At 38.2% G+C, this 17,650-nt stretch overlaps 1 protein-coding gene and 1 long non-coding RNA gene across 2 annotated transcripts in view; one reads left to right on the forward strand and one right to left on the reverse strand.

Moving 5' to 3' along the window:
- Nucleotides 1-17,650, forward strand: part of LOC143378562 (uncharacterized) — a 397,603-nt gene that overhangs the window by 256,018 nt on the left and 123,935 nt on the right. The gene's annotated exons all lie outside the window — the stretch shown is intronic.
- LOC143378497 (cholecystokinin receptor type A) overlaps nt 1-17,650 on the reverse strand; it is a 222,906-nt gene that overhangs the window by 35,160 nt on the left and 170,096 nt on the right. Inside the window, exons 5-6 of the mRNA XM_076830295.1 lie at nt 17,029-17,214; nt 10,611-10,783 (exon numbers count right to left, since the gene is read on the reverse strand). Coding sequence (XP_076686410.1) covers nt 10,611-10,783; nt 17,029-17,214 — 359 coding nt within the window. The remainder of the gene's footprint in view (nt 1-10,610; nt 10,784-17,028; nt 17,215-17,650) is intronic.

Raw genomic sequence — 17,650 nt, forward strand, 5'->3', positions numbered from 1 at the left:
GGGCACATATCAATACCAAATGGACCGACGATGTACATACGTAGATGACCATAAATCGAGCACAAAATGCATTGTTAAACGGCGAACAGTCTTGTCAAATATATGAAAGCAGGATGTCAATGTATAAAATTATAATCTCGAGAAATATAAAGATTGTTTTTTGATTTTCACGAAGTTAGAGAAGAAATTTGCTAGAATATTGGTAAAATGTTGCAATTATGTTTCGTACAGACAACGATATATTGCAACCTTCTTAACATATTTAAAATTTAAAACGCAAATGGAAATATCCAGTCTGATTACTTCATGTATCCCTATCTTTATTGGACCTGTCGATATCTTTTTACCGATAATATCTAATGATACAGAAAAGGTGAAATTTAATTATAATGCACCCAATAATGCCTTTTTTGAAATTTTTTAAGTCATTACAAATTTTCCAAATAAAAGTCTCCAATAATTTTCTGTCCCTGTTTTATAAACTGTTATCATAATTTCCATAATCCGCGGATGTTTCTATTACTCCCTTACTGTTACGATTTATGGTAACTTTCATTAGAGGAGGAAATGGTTTCTTGGATTGTATAAGTTTTGTCTACTGCCTGTCAAGTTTTGTAAACAAAGAATGCTTCCAACAAGATTCGCGTTGCACCACAGTTGGGCAAATTTTATTTCGAATAACGAATAAATGCCTAAGATTTATTCGTGAATAATGAATAACGATTTTATTCGTGAATAATGAATAACGATTTTATTCGACGAAAATTATTCGTTAGTCACTAATAACTTTATATTATTTATAATTTGTATTCGAAGGAGAATTATTCGCAAAAATTTATTCCTAATTTTATTCGAATAAACACTTATTTGAATAACGCCCAACTCGGTGACTGCACTATTTGCTAAGCTATATTCGCAGTCTGTCTTCGTTTATATTTCAGTGTTGATTAGGGATGGGATCAATTTCAATACAAAAATTCCACTTCATGGGATTCGAATACCTCATAAAAGGTGACCCTTCATTCTACGTACATTAGGGTGGCCCTTATTTATACGTGTCGATTTTTTTTTGCATCTCTTTGCTCTCACCCCCCCCCCCCCCCAGAACGCTGCCATTTCAGAAAAAATAGTCCCCGAGAAAGGTTATTGCAATCGGACAACAGGAATGGGTGCCGCTATACGGTGCAGGGTGTACAGTAATTGTAGAACACTGAACACTCTTAATATTATTTGAACTTTCGATAGGGCTTACCATTTTTTAGAAATTCTGCAAATTCAAACCACTGTTGAATTTTAAACTTTAAGGCCTGGTCGGCACCCTTTCTTGTTGTCCGATTGCAATACATCTTTTTCGGGGACTATTGTCTTATGAAATGGAACCATATTAGGGGGTGAGAGCAAAAGAAATCGCAAGTTGAAATTAAGAGCCACCCTAATGTACATACATCCAAAGTACTTGGCTTATACAAACTGATTTCGAACCTCCGAAAGAATACCTACAGATTTCGAGAATGTATGTACTTTTAAGTACTGTGACGTTTCAAAGAATCGAATCTCGTAAAATTAGTATTCGAACCTTGGAAGGGACAAATCTACATACTGCATGTATACCAGAAAATATTATGTATGTGTGTACATCGTACACTGCGATTTCACTCGAGTTTAAAATTGTAAACAGCTAACTATCGTAGGTAACCTGTAAATCATAAAAGGTTCGAATCTGCTTGGTCAGGGTTCGATTATAGTTGAAAGTACCGCTTACGTTTCTCAAAGTACTTAAGGTCGTGTGCAGATATATTGGCCGGTGAGTTTCGTGAGGGGTATTCCCACCACACCGCTCGCCTGCCTCGATGCTCCGTTCCTCTACGTTCTCACTCTCTGTCGGGCTAGGTCTGCTCGTCGCGCGGTGGGGATTCGGTGCCCGTGAGGTACGTAACACGCAGCGAAGCATCCCCACCACTTTCTCGTTTCTTTCTTCCTCTCGTTCCATCTCACTCTCGCCTTCGCAGAACAAGAGCGAGTCAGAAGTGGTGGGGATAGCGTCAAGCTCCTGACGTGTAGGCCAAACCGAGTTCTTAGCGTAGAGATACATACATCAGAATAGGTGTGCGTTAGGTCCGAAAAAATTCAGGAGCTTTATTGGTCAGCACATTGATTCTGTCTCGATAGCTTCATCTCGTATTGGTTTACGCGTAGCTTCGTAACGCACACAACTACTACGCTAAGAATAAACAACAGCCACACGGCTTCGTTCAGGCGTAGTCGAGCAGCATTCCCGTTACCCCACCATACCCTTCGAGTGCCCAGCAACTTCAACTGCCAATCCACGATCATCAGGTGGTGGTGGCTGATTTCTCCTCGCGCGCTGCTCGGGAATCCGAACTCACCGGCCAATATGTGTATCTGTACATGACCTTAGGCCCGGTGCAGACAAGCGGCTTGCGGCAATTTACCGCCGCGTTTCGGCAGAACATAGATTTATATGAAGCAGTTCACACGGGACGCAAATTTGAGCGGCTACCAGGCGGCATGTTTGCGTTCGTTTTGCTGAACGCACGTACCGCTTCACCGCGAATGAACGCTGCCGCGAAGCGACGAAGCAGTACATTGTTTTATATACAAGCAATTCACACGAGCGTTTTGCGTTTATTTAACGCAAGAAAATGTCTCTCTCAAATCCATAAACATAGAACTAAATGCTCTTCTGAGAAGAAAACGCAGATCGCAAATCGTGGCGTTGCAAAAACGCTCATGTGAACTGCTAGAAAAATTTCACGCGCTCTCGCGGCGGCAAACTGTCGCAAACCTCTCGTCTGCACCGGGCCTTATAAAGGTCGGTTTATACAGCCAACGAGGACGGGCCGGAACGGGCCGAGATCCGGACGGGGCCCGAAGTGCAAACTTGCCAATTAAAATGCTGAATCTTTTTAACCTAATTTATAAAAAAACTTTTAGTTTTATTTTGGCAAAAATAGAAAACTATCTATTACTAACCTAACCAATCCAACTTGCATCCCTCCCAAAAGAACCGGCCATCCGAGCGTAGAAGCAAGTGCGAAATAAAAGTAACGATGCGCTTCTCGATACCGCAGATGTACCTACCTAAGTAGCATTTCTGACGGAAAAGAATTGTCCAGCCTTTGGGCCTGCCATTTCTGGCGTAGACCTTTGGCAGGTAAGTATCCATTTCAACAGGCAGTGTCACCCGTGGCGCCAGTAAGACCGCCCCCGGTTTTTGCCATTCCAGAGGGGTTTCTTGCAGTGAAAATCAGTAAATTTGCAAGCGCAATATCTTAAAAACCAGTGGAAATAAAGTGTATACATTAAAGCTTATTGAATTTGTCTTGGAACGCACTATCGACTCAGGTCTTCAAAAAAAATAGTTCCATTTGAAAAACCGAACTTGACCATCGTATCTTTTAAAATAATAATCGAAAACAAAATTCGTTCGCGCTAATAAATGGGCCACCTCGAACCATGCAATTCCCTATTTTTTTATATTTTTATCGACAATACTTTAAGAGATATCGCGCTGTCCACTCCTTAGTGGGACACCCTGTATATATGTCTATGGTGGCTCCTCGCCGTCCATAAGTTTACCATAGGGTCGGCTCGTCCCCGGTCTGTCCTCGTTCGCTGTATAAATCAACCGTAAAGAGTTCGAAGCTATCTCATGGAGGTTCAAGTCTACTTAAAAGTATTGTGCCTTTTCTTCTTGGAAGTACAGTAATTCCCCGTTATGAGTTCGTTTTATCCTCCCGCTGACAGTCCGGCGACTATCCCCACCATTTCTTGGAAGCCTGCGGACGAGAGTGCTGAGAACCGGACAACGAACGAGAGGAAACGAAAGAGGCGACACAGCCACTGGCCGCGCAGAATTATGTCCGCAATTCGCTATGAGCCCGCCGCCAGCCCCGTTCGTCGGACTCATAACGGGGGATTACTGTACTCGTGAACCGTTCGAAAGTATCCAGTCAGATTCGAACCTACTTCCGATATACTTCATCTCATCAACACTGTTCTTTGCGTACTTCATTTCTCAAGATACCTACCCCATAAAATCGACGCAAATAATATTTTGTCGTGTTTACTAAATGCATCCTACTGACAAACGAGGGTAAGTACAGTAACCGTGAACGGATAAGTAAATAAAATATAAAATCATTTTCAAATATGAAAAATAATATTTATAATTACGAGACAACAATGCTTATTGTGAGATATGATGTTTGGCAAACCATTCGAAATTACCCGAGATCATTATTCCGTTTAATACTGGAAATTATCAGAGCGGCTATTTAAATTTAGAAAACCGATATTGGGGAGTGGCATCAGACAAAGTGCTGGTATGTGGGTGAATATCAAACAAATGGATGTATGACAATTCAAATGTACGTGAATTATGATCCACGATATACCTACAACCACAACCACTAAACTAATTGAGCCATATAAATTATAAATTGGTTTCTGGATATTTGAATACCCAGAACAGTTTCGCAGATACGATTTACTCAATCTATCGTAAATTAGCTTTCATTGAACCATAAATGAAATTTAAAATGCTTTCTCGTTATAATAACAAAGGAGAAAATTATTAATTTTCTTATTCACACAATAATTAGAGTGTACAACACTGTTAAGTTATTTTTCTTATTTTGATGAATAAATTTTTTACCCAATACGGAACGAAACTTTTTTTTTTGTTAATGTGCTTTAACTTATTTGAAAGTTTAAGTGCTATTTTGTGTAAAATTATATTCCATAGCGGCAGAACTACGTTGTCGCTGAAGGTAAAAAAATTATTGAACTTTAATCAAGTGATTATAATATCTATGATATTATTGTAAATATACTTACTAGTTGCGAATTACCCTTTGTATAATGACTTGTCGCATTACAATTTGACATTCATGCACTTAATTTCGAATAGAGTTTTATTTGTCATTATTTCTCGTGTAGGTATCATATAGTCAGATGTCACGACTTCAGTTTTCAACCAGATTTTCTGCAAATATTGTCTTAAACTAATTTTCCTACCAGTTTTTCTGAATCAGCATAAAAATCTGAACATATTATGTTTATTCTAATAAAATACATAATAGGAGAATGTATTTGTTTTAATAGCCATTTTGTGTTAGGTAATCCAACTGCCCCCATTTACCTTGTAATGAACGTTATTACCAAATGGAATTTTCAACGATTTTACTGCCTACCACACTTAATTCAGAAACCATTAGCGCCTGTAATATCCACTTTGTTATAGTACATTATCGTTTTAATAAGTTTATTACTTCAAGCTAGCTCATGAAGTGTGTTAAATTAATTCCGCCAATATTCCTTTAATTCAATTTACTTTGTTACAGTGAAATACCGTTTAAAAATTAATATTGAGAAGTATTCTCATTGATAAATCAAAAAACACCATGGCCTCTCGTTGCTAAGGTGTTAGTATTTAATATTATTTGTTAAATGCTAATAGTATATTTCCAATGACCATATTTATGTACTAAGTAAGTTATTTTTCAAATAAGCTATTAACTATAATCCAACATAAACGATCTGTTTTGATTAGCTATATTTTATGTAATATTTAACTTTGTTTCAAGGACAAGCTATAAGAACAAAATTTAATTTATTGTTTCTAAAGTATTCTTCTTTTTAAGTACAATGTTATAAGCCGAGACTGAGAGCAATGTGATTGGCGGCTGCGAAGCCGAGGATTTGAGATTGTTGATTTAAGGCCGCGTCCAGATCAGAACCGAACGGCGAACCGAACGCCAAAAGTTGTTCAGAATGTCAATATTTACCAAATATTTTTTTACTTTACGTGATAGTAATAAACATTGTATAAAAGGAAAGGCCTGTGCTTGCTTTCATCTTCTTGTAATTAATTCGCAAAAAATTCTTGATTTTCGAGCGATTTGACTGTCTAGACATCTGGGAAATATTCAAATTCAGCGCATGTGCGTTGTTCCGCAGCTACCTTCACCTTCACACTTCGGTCTCCCAAACGAACCGTAATCGTTTCTTCCATTCGCATTTAAATGACACGTACTCAGGCTTGCGACAAACACTCTTTCTCGTCACATATTTATAATATAACGATCTTCTTTAAATTATTTAACTATGTTCCACCATCTCGACGATCTTCAGATTTTTTTATGTAATAGCTCGATAACAGAGCATTATTCTTGATCTTTTTGGAGGTGGTCACTCAAGGGGTTGTTCCAAAAACCAGCCCCAAAAAATTAATAATTTTTTTCTACCCTTAATAATTGATTTACAATTTAGAGAAAAATATATAAAGTACAGTTACTATTTAGCTATTTTTTCATTTTCTTAAAAATTAAAATATCTTAACTAGTAACCGAGAAAAAAAATAATAACGTTAAGGGCGTTTACCCCCGTGTTACCCTAAACGGGGGGGGAGGGGGGTAGCGATATAAAACTTTACATAATGGTGTTTCAGGCAAGGAGCATTGTTTAAAAAATAATAACTCCAAGGATTGGAAAAACGTTAAGGGCGTTTACCCCCGTGTTACCCTAAATGGGGGGGGAGGGGGGTAGCGATATAAAACTTTATATAATGGTGTTTCAGGCAAGGAGCATTGTTTAAAAAATAATAACTCCAAGGATCGGCAGTTTGCCCATACTTACCCTGCCAGACCCTTTGGCTATGTTTTTAGTCCAACAAATAAGATTCCCCTCTTAAGTCGATTTAATTACATTTTTAGTGACGATGAAAAAATGACTACATATTTCTATTTCAAACGTTATGATTAATGTTCCATTATTATTTCCAAGTTCCATACAGCACTTTGATGCTATTACTTAAGTGAATTTCGAATGTGTTTCGTGGATACATGTAAATTTGCACAAACGTATCAAGACGTGACGTACATAATAGCTGCATTTGTCTCGCGAGATAAACACGGATCTCGAAACAGCAGACGAAAAATGCTGAAACCTTTTCTTTTTCACAAAACATATCAGTTTTTTCAACACACATAAATAGCGTTTATATTTCTAGTTACCGATTTCACGTAAGAAATTAAAGATTAAATTTATTAATCTCTATTAAAATTTTAGGGGAAGTGCAGCATATTTGGAATACTCTTGGTAATTTGGAATACCGAAAATAAGCTACTAACGTTATCTAATTTGCAACACTGCCGATAATAAGGGCTAATGACCTAACTAATGACATTTGTGGATGAATCGCCACTTTTACATTTTTTACTTAATCTGCAGAGTAAGAAAACGTGAATCTGCAGAACTTTAGAGTGAAGCACTTTATCTACTCATTTGCATGTCCCTTCTATGGTTCCCTGTCAGTTTTGCGATAATTTCGAGAGTACAAAGCGTGACATGAAATTTTAGGTTTCAATGCCATGCTGCTAATTCGGAATAACGAAGGTGAAGGTAATTTGGAATATTCCAAAGCTTAGCGATGCTTTTGTTCCACGCGTAACCGCTACCGCCGCTTCGGTTTGGGCCAGCGTTGTCCATTTATATTTACCTAAGATTATTCCCGTATTGTGATTCTTGAGCCTGATTACATTATAAAAGAAAATAATTTTATTATCTACATGTTCTTTTTAAATTTATGAAGTAAGGTAAATTAGAATATCGGTGTTGCAAATTAGGGTAGACCGGGGGGTGATTGTAACACGTTAAATATCTCAAAACATATGATAGATATTAACAGAAATTTTGGATATGTGATGAAGAATGACTTTTCGAATACACACATCCATATCCTAGCAGTACAGATGCAAAATAGACATGCATAGTGAAGAAAATAACAAGAAAATAATTTCGATACCCTAAAGTAACTTTTCCTTACTGACTTCAAATTTTAATATAAATACTCGCTTTGCAAGTACGTGTTTTCTCTATTTTTTAATATTTAATCTAGCCATTTTTAAAGTAATATTGTTCGTTACGTATCACTTTTAAGTGTCTCGTTAATAAAAATATATAATTTAAGTTCAAAAACCTAGTCGGGGGCGATTGTAATTTACAAGAAGATTAATAATATTGTCTTGTTTGCATGGAATCCTATAGCACAGCACAAGCAAACCAAATAAAAAATGGGTGCAATGTACTGAATGTAGGGATTCATCACATGAAGAATGCACCAGCCAAAACGTTTCCTATTTTTTGCCACAATGGCGACACCGCATAATTGGTTATAAATTTTACCTTTTTTCATTTATTATTATAATTAAAATCAATAAATATTTTAATTTTGTGAAGTTAAATTTGTGCTACTATCGACTCCATGCAGTGTTACAACCGACTCGGGGTCGGGGACGGTTGTAACACTTTCTCAGCTTCTCATTTTTTTATTAATAACCGGAATATTACTTGACATACAGCGAAACTATTGCGGCTCAAATAATGTCAGATAAGTAAGTAACATTTTCGTAACAAAACTGTTGTTGTAGCTGTAATAGTTTTTGCATAAGCGTATTCCAAAGCCAAAGTGTTACTGCCGCCCCACAGTGGTACATAATGACATTTTTTGATCAAATCACCCTACAGGTCGTAATTTTTCAGAAAACTTGACGATTCTTTTTTTAAATTCTTCGTAATTAAAATCTCTATCGATCTGTCTGGCCGAAATTTTGAATTTCGTTGCTGATTTTTTTATATTTAGCGAATTATACAGCACTTTTCGAAGATCAATATCTGTGGGCTTTTTTGGCTGCCTGTTCCGAATTTAAAATCAGATTTTCGAAATTAAAGGTGGTGAATCCAATATGTTGAAACAAAATTTCAGAAAATGAGCTTATTCGGAAGAAACATAGTGCGTCTAGATTTTCTAGATAAAGATAAAATTTTTTATTTGTACCACAAATCTAATACTGTAGATCAAATTGTAAAATTTAAAATGGAGGATGGACATTCGTATTTTGACAAATTTTTACGTATCTCATAAATGTGTACGTGATTTCGCATATTTAAGCCTATTCGTCTGTGTTCATACGCGTTCTTATAGTTGACTTTTCGAATTCAATATTGATGAGCAAGATTTTTAATGTTTGATATTTTTAGAAGGCCTGATTTTCTTAACGTTTTATCCCAGTTGCCTTTAGAAATCCGATTTTATTATGTGCAATCTTGTTTGAGGAGCAGGATTTGTACTCCTGGAAGCAAATCTCTGATTTTTTGTTTATGTACGTGTTTAAAAATATCAAACATTAAAAATCCTGCTCATCAATATTGAGTCAGAAAAGTCAACTATATTCGGCATATTGGATTCACCACCTTCAATTTCGAAAATCTGACTTTAAATTCGGAACAGGCGGCCAAAAAAGCCCACAGATGCTAATCTTCGAAAAGTGCTGTATAATTCGCTAAATATAAAAAAATCAGCAACGAAGTTCAAAATTTCAGTCAGACAGATCGATAGAGAATTTAATTGCGAAGAATTTAAAAAAAGAATCGTCAACTTTTCTGAAAAATTACGACCTGTAGGCTGATTTAAACAAAAAATGTCATTATGTACCACTGTGCGCCCCCGGTCTACCCTACCTGCACCTTAACGAAATCGATACTTACCGTCATTTTTCATCTCGACCAAAGTTTCAGCTACTTTTTGTTTTTTATTATTCCTGAGAATTTGAAATATAAAAGTTTATTAGTTTCCCTATGATATTATGCAGTTTTATTTGTTCCCATCCTCTACCGTATTTTTTTATTCGTCTTAAACAAACTGTTATTCCAAATATACTGCACTTCCTCTATTAATCTTTAATATAATTAGAGATTAAATTTACTCGTAATTTTGCAACGGTCCTGATTTTAATTAAGATCTGTGTGAAGATCTGTAATTCATATAATTATAAATTTTGATAGTGACAAGTGTGGTTGCATCTCACTCGACTTGCTAACTTTAACAAAAATTTGTGTGCTACGAAAAAAACAATATTATAAAAATTAACTGTTCTGATCCTGCTCACAAATTCTACGAATCCGGCTTTATATAACCTGTATAAACCTGTACCTGTAAGATGCCTTGTTAATCAACAAATTCTACTGCAGAAGGCTCTAAAGTCTAACGTTACCATTCAAAACCCATTGAAGAATGTTTCGCCGGACGGCAACCTACCCCCGGCTAGAAGGATAACGTGGATATACCTTAATTGGTATTCTCGTACTTCAGTGATTCCCAACCTGTGGGTCGCGAAGTGTTTTCAGTGGGATGCCACAGTTATTTTTAGTCGGCGATTTTTAGCACTTATGTATTTTATTTTATCTTAAGATATAATTATATTCTGAAATACCTATTTTTAATGTTTTAAAATTATATTATTATATAATTAAATTATATTATTAGTTATTAAATTTATCTTGCCTTATACGGGGGGCGGAGGGTTTGCAGGTTATTTGAGTATTATAAAAGGGAATCGCGACTCAAAAATGTTTGGGAAATACCGTCGTACAGTTTCTCGTAACAATAACTGCAAGATTTATGGATACATCTGCGAGTTTGCAAGCGATTAAAAACATGATCTCTTTACCCCCATCGATCCCCTCGACAGCGAAAACCTGCTAACCCACTTTCCTACCCCGACGATATTTGTTTATCACTTTCTCACCCCGGATGGTACTCGCTGGAGAGCGCCTTGCAAGTATCCATGCGAGGAGGAAAATCCTCGCCTTAATCTGGAGGATGCGCCGCAAGCATTCAGGACAACCGTCGCGCCCGCTTCTCCATCACCCTTGTCGTACGTTGAATCTTCCGCCGTTCTCCTGGATTCTGTTCTCTCCACTGCAATATGGATCCGTTATTTGTATCGGCCAAGCTTCCGCAGAAAGTGCCTGGCTGCTAATGTCCCGCTTAGAGCCGTCTCTGAATTTTCAACACGAATTCACATATCCGCCTGGGTGAAGGATGCAAAAATATTTCTCACAGCGTTTGCGGGCGATTCTATGCACTTGGATCTGTGCAGATTTGTGAATAAAATGTGTAACAAAATTGCTTTTCGCCTGGACATTCAGAGTCCAATTTCGTTTGTTGTAATGTACTCTACTCACTCCAGCCATAAAAAGTGTAGGGGATTTCCCCTTAAGGGGGAATTCTCTTGTAACAGCTCCAGGAAATTATGAATTTTTTAGAAAACTATTGTTAATATTGCATTAAACTCTTTTGTGATATAAGGAGGCATCTTTAAACTTGTAGAATATTTTTTATGTCGGTCCTTCTTATTATTTATTAATTATTGTGGAATCGTGTTAACCTCTTTGACGATGTTGGCGTCAAGTGTAGCACCTGTCACAGTCATCCGATTCCAAAAAGAAGAAAATTTACTTAAAGTTAAATAATTTAGGCTGTTAACTACTGGACCTAAAAATTTAATTTTAGCTTTTATTTATAATACTCTTTGCGTCGATATAAAGAATAATATGAAAAATTTGTCTAAGGAAGAAACTTACTTTTCCTTTCAAACGCTACAACTCTTTTCATTTTTAACTTTTTTTTGTCTTTAAAGTGGACCAATCCCAGCGCAAACTATCTAACGTTAAGAAACTGCTATTTTTTGCAATCAGATGACTGTGATAGGTGCTACCCTAGTAGCATTTCTGGTTGGCCCACAGTATCCCCAAGTTGAGAATTAGTTGGCCATCAAAATGCCAACAATAAATGCTACTAGGGTAGGGGAAACCGGGGCTAGATGTTACAGGGGCAGGTAGTTATAGTGCCTCTACGAGCTATAGTGACTTAGGTGTGAGGTACCCAACGGGGTCTTAACCAATACCCTGCTGGGTACGGGCCGCTAAACGTGCCCCCACTACTGCCTCTTGCAGGACTGTGTTTAGGGAAGACCAGGACAAAACCTGGGCCCTAAAGGGTAAAATAAGTTATTAATATAAAATAATTTATATTGGTACTGTTCTAATGCAGTATATATACCTTACTGAAATGGATTTGTATTTAATATGTGCTGACAATGAGACAATTTTTAATAGCCAGTAGCAAAGCTTAATTGGTGTCCTTTAATAATGATAAACAGTATCTTAAATTTCTATTTTATTTTATTAAAATCGAAGATGTAACACTTCATCTATAGGGCCCCGGTTTTGTCCTGATCCTCCCTAAACACAGTCCTGCAAGAGGTAGTAGGGGGCCACGTTTAGCGGCCCATACCCAGCAGGATATCGGTTAAGACCCCGCTGAGTGACCTCACACCTAAGTCACTATAGCTCGTAGAGGCACTATACAAAGCAGTTTAAATTTTTTTCGCCTGGACCATCACTTCGACGATGAAGTGGCTGATGTGCTTCAACCATACACAGTTGTGTATGTTGTTTGTTTGTAGTAGGTTCACGCGTTGTCACTTTATTACAGTTTTGTGTGTTTTCGGTACTAATAGTAACTTTTCTCTTTCTACTTCAATCTTTTCTACCGAACAGATAGATAAATGTATGTAAATTAATATTACCACGTTTGAAGCAGTGTTCCTTTAGCTACAGATTCGTACCAAGAACATAAGAATACACCAAACTGGTATGAACTTATAGCTTTTTATACACAATGGTGTCAACCGGGGCAAGTTGTTACACAAGACAAGGGGCATGTTGTTACATACGAAAAGGGAAATGTTGTTACATTGTATTTAGTAAATGATTTATACGACAGTAACAACTGTTAAAAGAAAAAACGAAAGTAAAAAATCAAGAACTAAAAAGATTTTATTAAAAAGTTTTAAAAAGGAAACTGATGACATAAAAATAAAAAAACATACAGTAAAGAAAAGGCAGATGAGAAATAAAACCACCACAAATAATAGGCACGAGTCCCCCTATGAAACGGACGACGATAATTAGTGCGACTGATTTCGGTAGTATTTTATTATTTTTAAAATAGATTTTTTATTGTATACTTATTGTCATAGATTCTTACGATTAATAAATTTACTTTTGTTCAAGAAAATATAATTATATTACTCATAATAAGCCTCGTTTCGTAAAATTTAATCCTGTAACAACTTGCCCCGTATTGTGTAACAACTAGCCCCTACTCGGAGCACGTTGATACAACATGTCTCGACCTTCAAAATGGCTTGTTTCAAAGTCATAGGTTTCGTTTAATTACATGCGATAGCGGTTATCGGTAGAGGAAAGAACGTACTTTAAATGAGAGTCATTGATAGTATTGAATATGGAATGCAAAAAAAAATATAAAACTGAAAATTGTAACAACTAGCCCCGGTCTCCCCTACACATCCCGCCAGTAGGAGTTACATCGTCGAAGAGGTGGACAAGATTCCACAATAATTAATAAATAATAAGAAGGATCGACATAAAAAAAAATTTCTGCAAGTTTAAAGATGCCTCCTTATATCCCGAAAAAGTTTATTCCAATATGACCGACAGTTTTTTTTTTTTTTTAAAAGTTCTTAAATGTCAGTTACTTTTGGGGCTGTTAGACGAGAATCCGCCCTTAATGCCGGACTTCACCTAATACCGGTCATTAGCTATATCTGTGATATTCGAAACGCCACCGAGTCGTTATTTCGCGTAAACCGTAGAGGGGGTAGAAAAAACAACGGTAATTATTTACTTTAGCGATTCCTCACCGATTTTGATGAAATTTGGATATGTTTTAAAACTCCACATTTTGAACAACTTTTTCCTATACATGTTACCGCCGCTCGGCCTTAGTTTCCGAGATATATGCGAAAAACTTCTGTTGCTTTATCTCGACACAACACATTCCACTTTCCAACTTGTCCCGCATATTAGTATAGGTTGGGGTTAGACTAGTGCGGAGGCGCGCGCCCGCTCGCGGGCGCGTAAGGCGTGGTGGCGCATCGATGTAAGTTTGCAGATTTCAACCAAAAATTTGCGGATGCCCGTCAACCCCGACTCTGTTCGGCAGAGCCGGCGCCGCCGCATATTAGGATGCTTCTGGTTCTAAAACATAATTTTTTTGCTAGGAAGGAGGTGCTTTCGAGAGCACCTATTGGATTTGTGGGGGCTCCCGTCAACATCCCGACTCACATCGGTTCGCCACCGTGCTTCACGCGCGCTAATCTAGCCCCAACCAATATTAATACCCGAGACAAGTTGAAAAGTGGAATGCGTTGTATCGGAATAAGTCAACCGAAGTTTTTAGCAAATATCTCGGAAACTAAGACCGAGCGACGGTAACATGTATAGGAAAAAGTTGCTCAGAATATAGAGTTTTACAACATATCCAAATTTCATCAAAATCGGTGAGGAATCGCTAAAGTAAATAATTACCAAAACAACAATTAGGTTTCGCCACGTTCCAGTCGCGTGTGCACAGCTAAGGAGGTTGCTTTAATATTATTTCTTTCTTGTTACTAGAGAAAAACCTTAAGCGCTCAGCACTGGGGGAATTCCCCCTATAGGGGACCATCTTTCCCCGAGCAGACAAAAAAGAATAGTTCCTTTGATAGATTTTATTATCTTGGCGAGTAGAATACGTTACAGTAAAAAAATTGGACCTTGAATTTCGATGTCAAGGTCAATTTTGTGACACATTTTTTTTGTAGAATTAGCTGCGAAACCCGTGACAAGTAATTTTGTACACCCCGTATATGCGTAAAAATCTTTATCACAGTCTTGAAATTTGGATACTGTTAAAACTGAAAACGACTGTTTTTACGTTTCTTTTTATCCTGTTATATTCGGTAATATTGTTTATCGATGATATAAAAAGCGTAAGATCGAGGATAGGACAGTAATTCTAACTAATTCAAAATTCTCAACATTTTCAACAATAAAAATATGTTCTAAACCCCAGAATAACTAAGTGCGGCTTGCATATTTGAACAATTAAGGAAAAATAATCGAATATATCAGAGATGGAAGAAATATTGCATAATAAAGCAGTGACACTTTTCTTTTGAAAATGTGGTAGCTTCGTTACTTCAAGTAATCTACGATACAGATAGAATAACAGACTGAAAAGTTTGACATCATTACAGTCCCTATATGTTAAGGTGGAATCAGACGGCGCGTGATCGGCGATCTTTGCGGGCGAATCGCCGATTCACGCGCCGTCTGATTCCACCTTTAAGTACATCTGTATATATTTACATGCCGGTCGGGAAAACATCATCGTATCTCTAACCACATTAGAAACTACTTAGTTTTATGGGTTTACACTATTAATCATCGTATATATGCCAGCAATGAATTGCCTCTGTAAAACAGATGCTTCAAAATCTCTACAGTACAACGGCAAATACATTAGGACCAGTTACACCATTTACACGTTTGCTAATATAGATAACTACGTTATTATAAGGTTGATTCAGACACGTCCAGTAAAGACAATGTTAAGTCGCAGAGGGGATTAGTGACCTACGAGCCTACAGCGTATGCTATACGCCGTTGGAAAGATCTCGCCAAGACGAATCGATTGATACGATTTTTAACTTCGAAATCAGATGGGATCACCTCGAAAAATGGCCTCAAAGTTCGAGATTTTGCGGTTTTGGACAGAAGAAACCGGTAGTAAAATCCCATCCGGCCCGAGGGACCTCGGGTAGGCACCTGAGGGAAAACCGAGGGATGCAAGCGATACTCTATACTGAATCCATCCTAAGAAAAACCCTAACGTCCATACCGTTTTGTGACCGATCTGCGCAGCCCCCCCACTACTGCTTACGGGCCCGACGCAGGCGATTGTTCGTAGCGCTTTACCTGCCGGGTTCCCTGCTTCTCCAAGGGCGGGACGTGACCGATGTCAATGTCAACACTGCAGGTTGCGGAACGGTTGACAGAGAGGTAACATACGGTAAGACTGAGAAAAACGTAGGCGGTTAAGTGGGAAGTGGGACCAATCCGCGCCTCCTAAGAATCATCCCTGCGCGAACGAGATTTTTCTTAGGATGGAACAACTACAGCAGGTTGGGGCGGCAAATGTGCCCAAAGACCTTCATTTCAGGGCCGTGTTCTGCCTGCGTTTGCCGCATGGGCCCCGTTCCTAATGCCCGGGACGAAATCGCCAATGAATCAGTTGTTTTTTCATGAACATATTACGTTCATGATAGACGATTTGCAGGTATGAGTTTGGGAATGTGCAGGTTAGCATTCGCACTAATGCGCCGCTTACAATAGTGAGTGGAGTGACATTTCATTGATTGAGCGAAAGATAATGATGTGAAGATGATTAACGCAAGAAGAAGTCGATCCCTCATCCCACACACCAGCGAGCATGCTTGCCGAGTCTGCAGTTCGCGAGCGGCTCGGCAAGCGGCTCGCTCGTGTATGGGTGCCTTAAAGCCATTATATGAAAATACAAATTCTTCTTGCGTTTATAGGCCATGTTTCGAGGTGATCCCATCTGATTTCGAAGTTAAAAATCGTATCAATCGATTCGTCTTGGCGAGATCTTTCCAACGGTGTGTAGCATACGCTGTAGGCTCGTAGGTCACTAATCCCCTCTGCGACTTACCATTGTCCTTAGTCGAGTAGCGAGTAATTTAGTAATTTACCGTGTGTGGATACCAAAAGTATAGTAAAACAATGGTAAATTTCTAAATTACTCGCCACTCGACTAAATTACTCGACGTGTCTGATTCAGCCTATAGCATTACTAAACAATTAAGAAGCAGGAACCTTTATTGTAGAGCTTTTAAAGTATTAAGCAACTCGTGGTGAAGCTGATCGGGTAAATAATTCTCTAATTATTTCAAGTAGCCTGTAAGATAGCGAAATACGAAGGACAATCTTTAAGAAATTGCACGAAACAGTTCACAAGTGTAATAAACTGAATTTCTTTCTACGTTTCCTTCTGAACAAATATTTCAATTTCATCTTTCCCAGGTTATACGCAGTACACAGTGTCGTATTACTCGTAAACAGGAATGCATAAGGAAACATTTTAATTTTACGGCCACAACTCATTGTCAGTAGAAAGTGGGCGCGTTATAAGCATACCTATTTCTCACAGGCTAACCCGATGTCTTTACTCAGGACCTAATAGTTAAGGAGCTGCATTAAGGAATCGTAAATATTTCGGAAGCTCCCGAAACTTACGTCGTTGTTGGCAGCTTGATGTTTGTCGCATTTCCTGCCGTAATCCACGCCACAGCTTTGCCGCGATTAAAGAATAAGCCAGGCTCATTACAATTAAAGGAACTAGAAGCAGCGTTCCGTCCAAGAAGAGATTGTAAGCTCTATCCGCGCCGACGCTCGGCCATTCTTCTCGACACTTACGCCTTCCTGAAACGATAGACGCAAAACATTTCAGTCAAAGAAGAAATAAAATGCTAACCCTGGTTTCACACGGCGGTACATGTATCGTGATATATAGGTAGGTGTATGATGGATATCGATGTTACATCGATCATTGTGGAATCATATACACCGGGCTTGGGAATTAAGTGAACGCGGCGGCCGATTTTCAGAGGCAACGCCTCCTTTCTCCCACCGCGCGTCTTGGCCCCGCGGCAGCCAATGTACTTGGAGCGCCTCAGGCCCGTACCATATGAACCACGCGTGGCGCATTGGGGCGACGTTGTATCAATAGGTTTCCACATCGTCCCAACCAGCGACCCTAGCCGTGATGAATATACCGGTTCTCGTTAGATCGAGGCTTTCTCCCGGTGCGCTGCTGCTGCTGGGACCCGTAGGAGAGAGGAGGGAAAAATGGAATGAC

Source organism: Andrena cerasifolii, chromosome 2 (assembly GCF_050908995.1).
Source record: "Andrena cerasifolii isolate SP2316 chromosome 2, iyAndCera1_principal, whole genome shotgun sequence".
Lineage (NCBI taxonomy): Eukaryota > Metazoa > Arthropoda > Insecta > Hymenoptera > Andrenidae > Andrena > Andrena cerasifolii.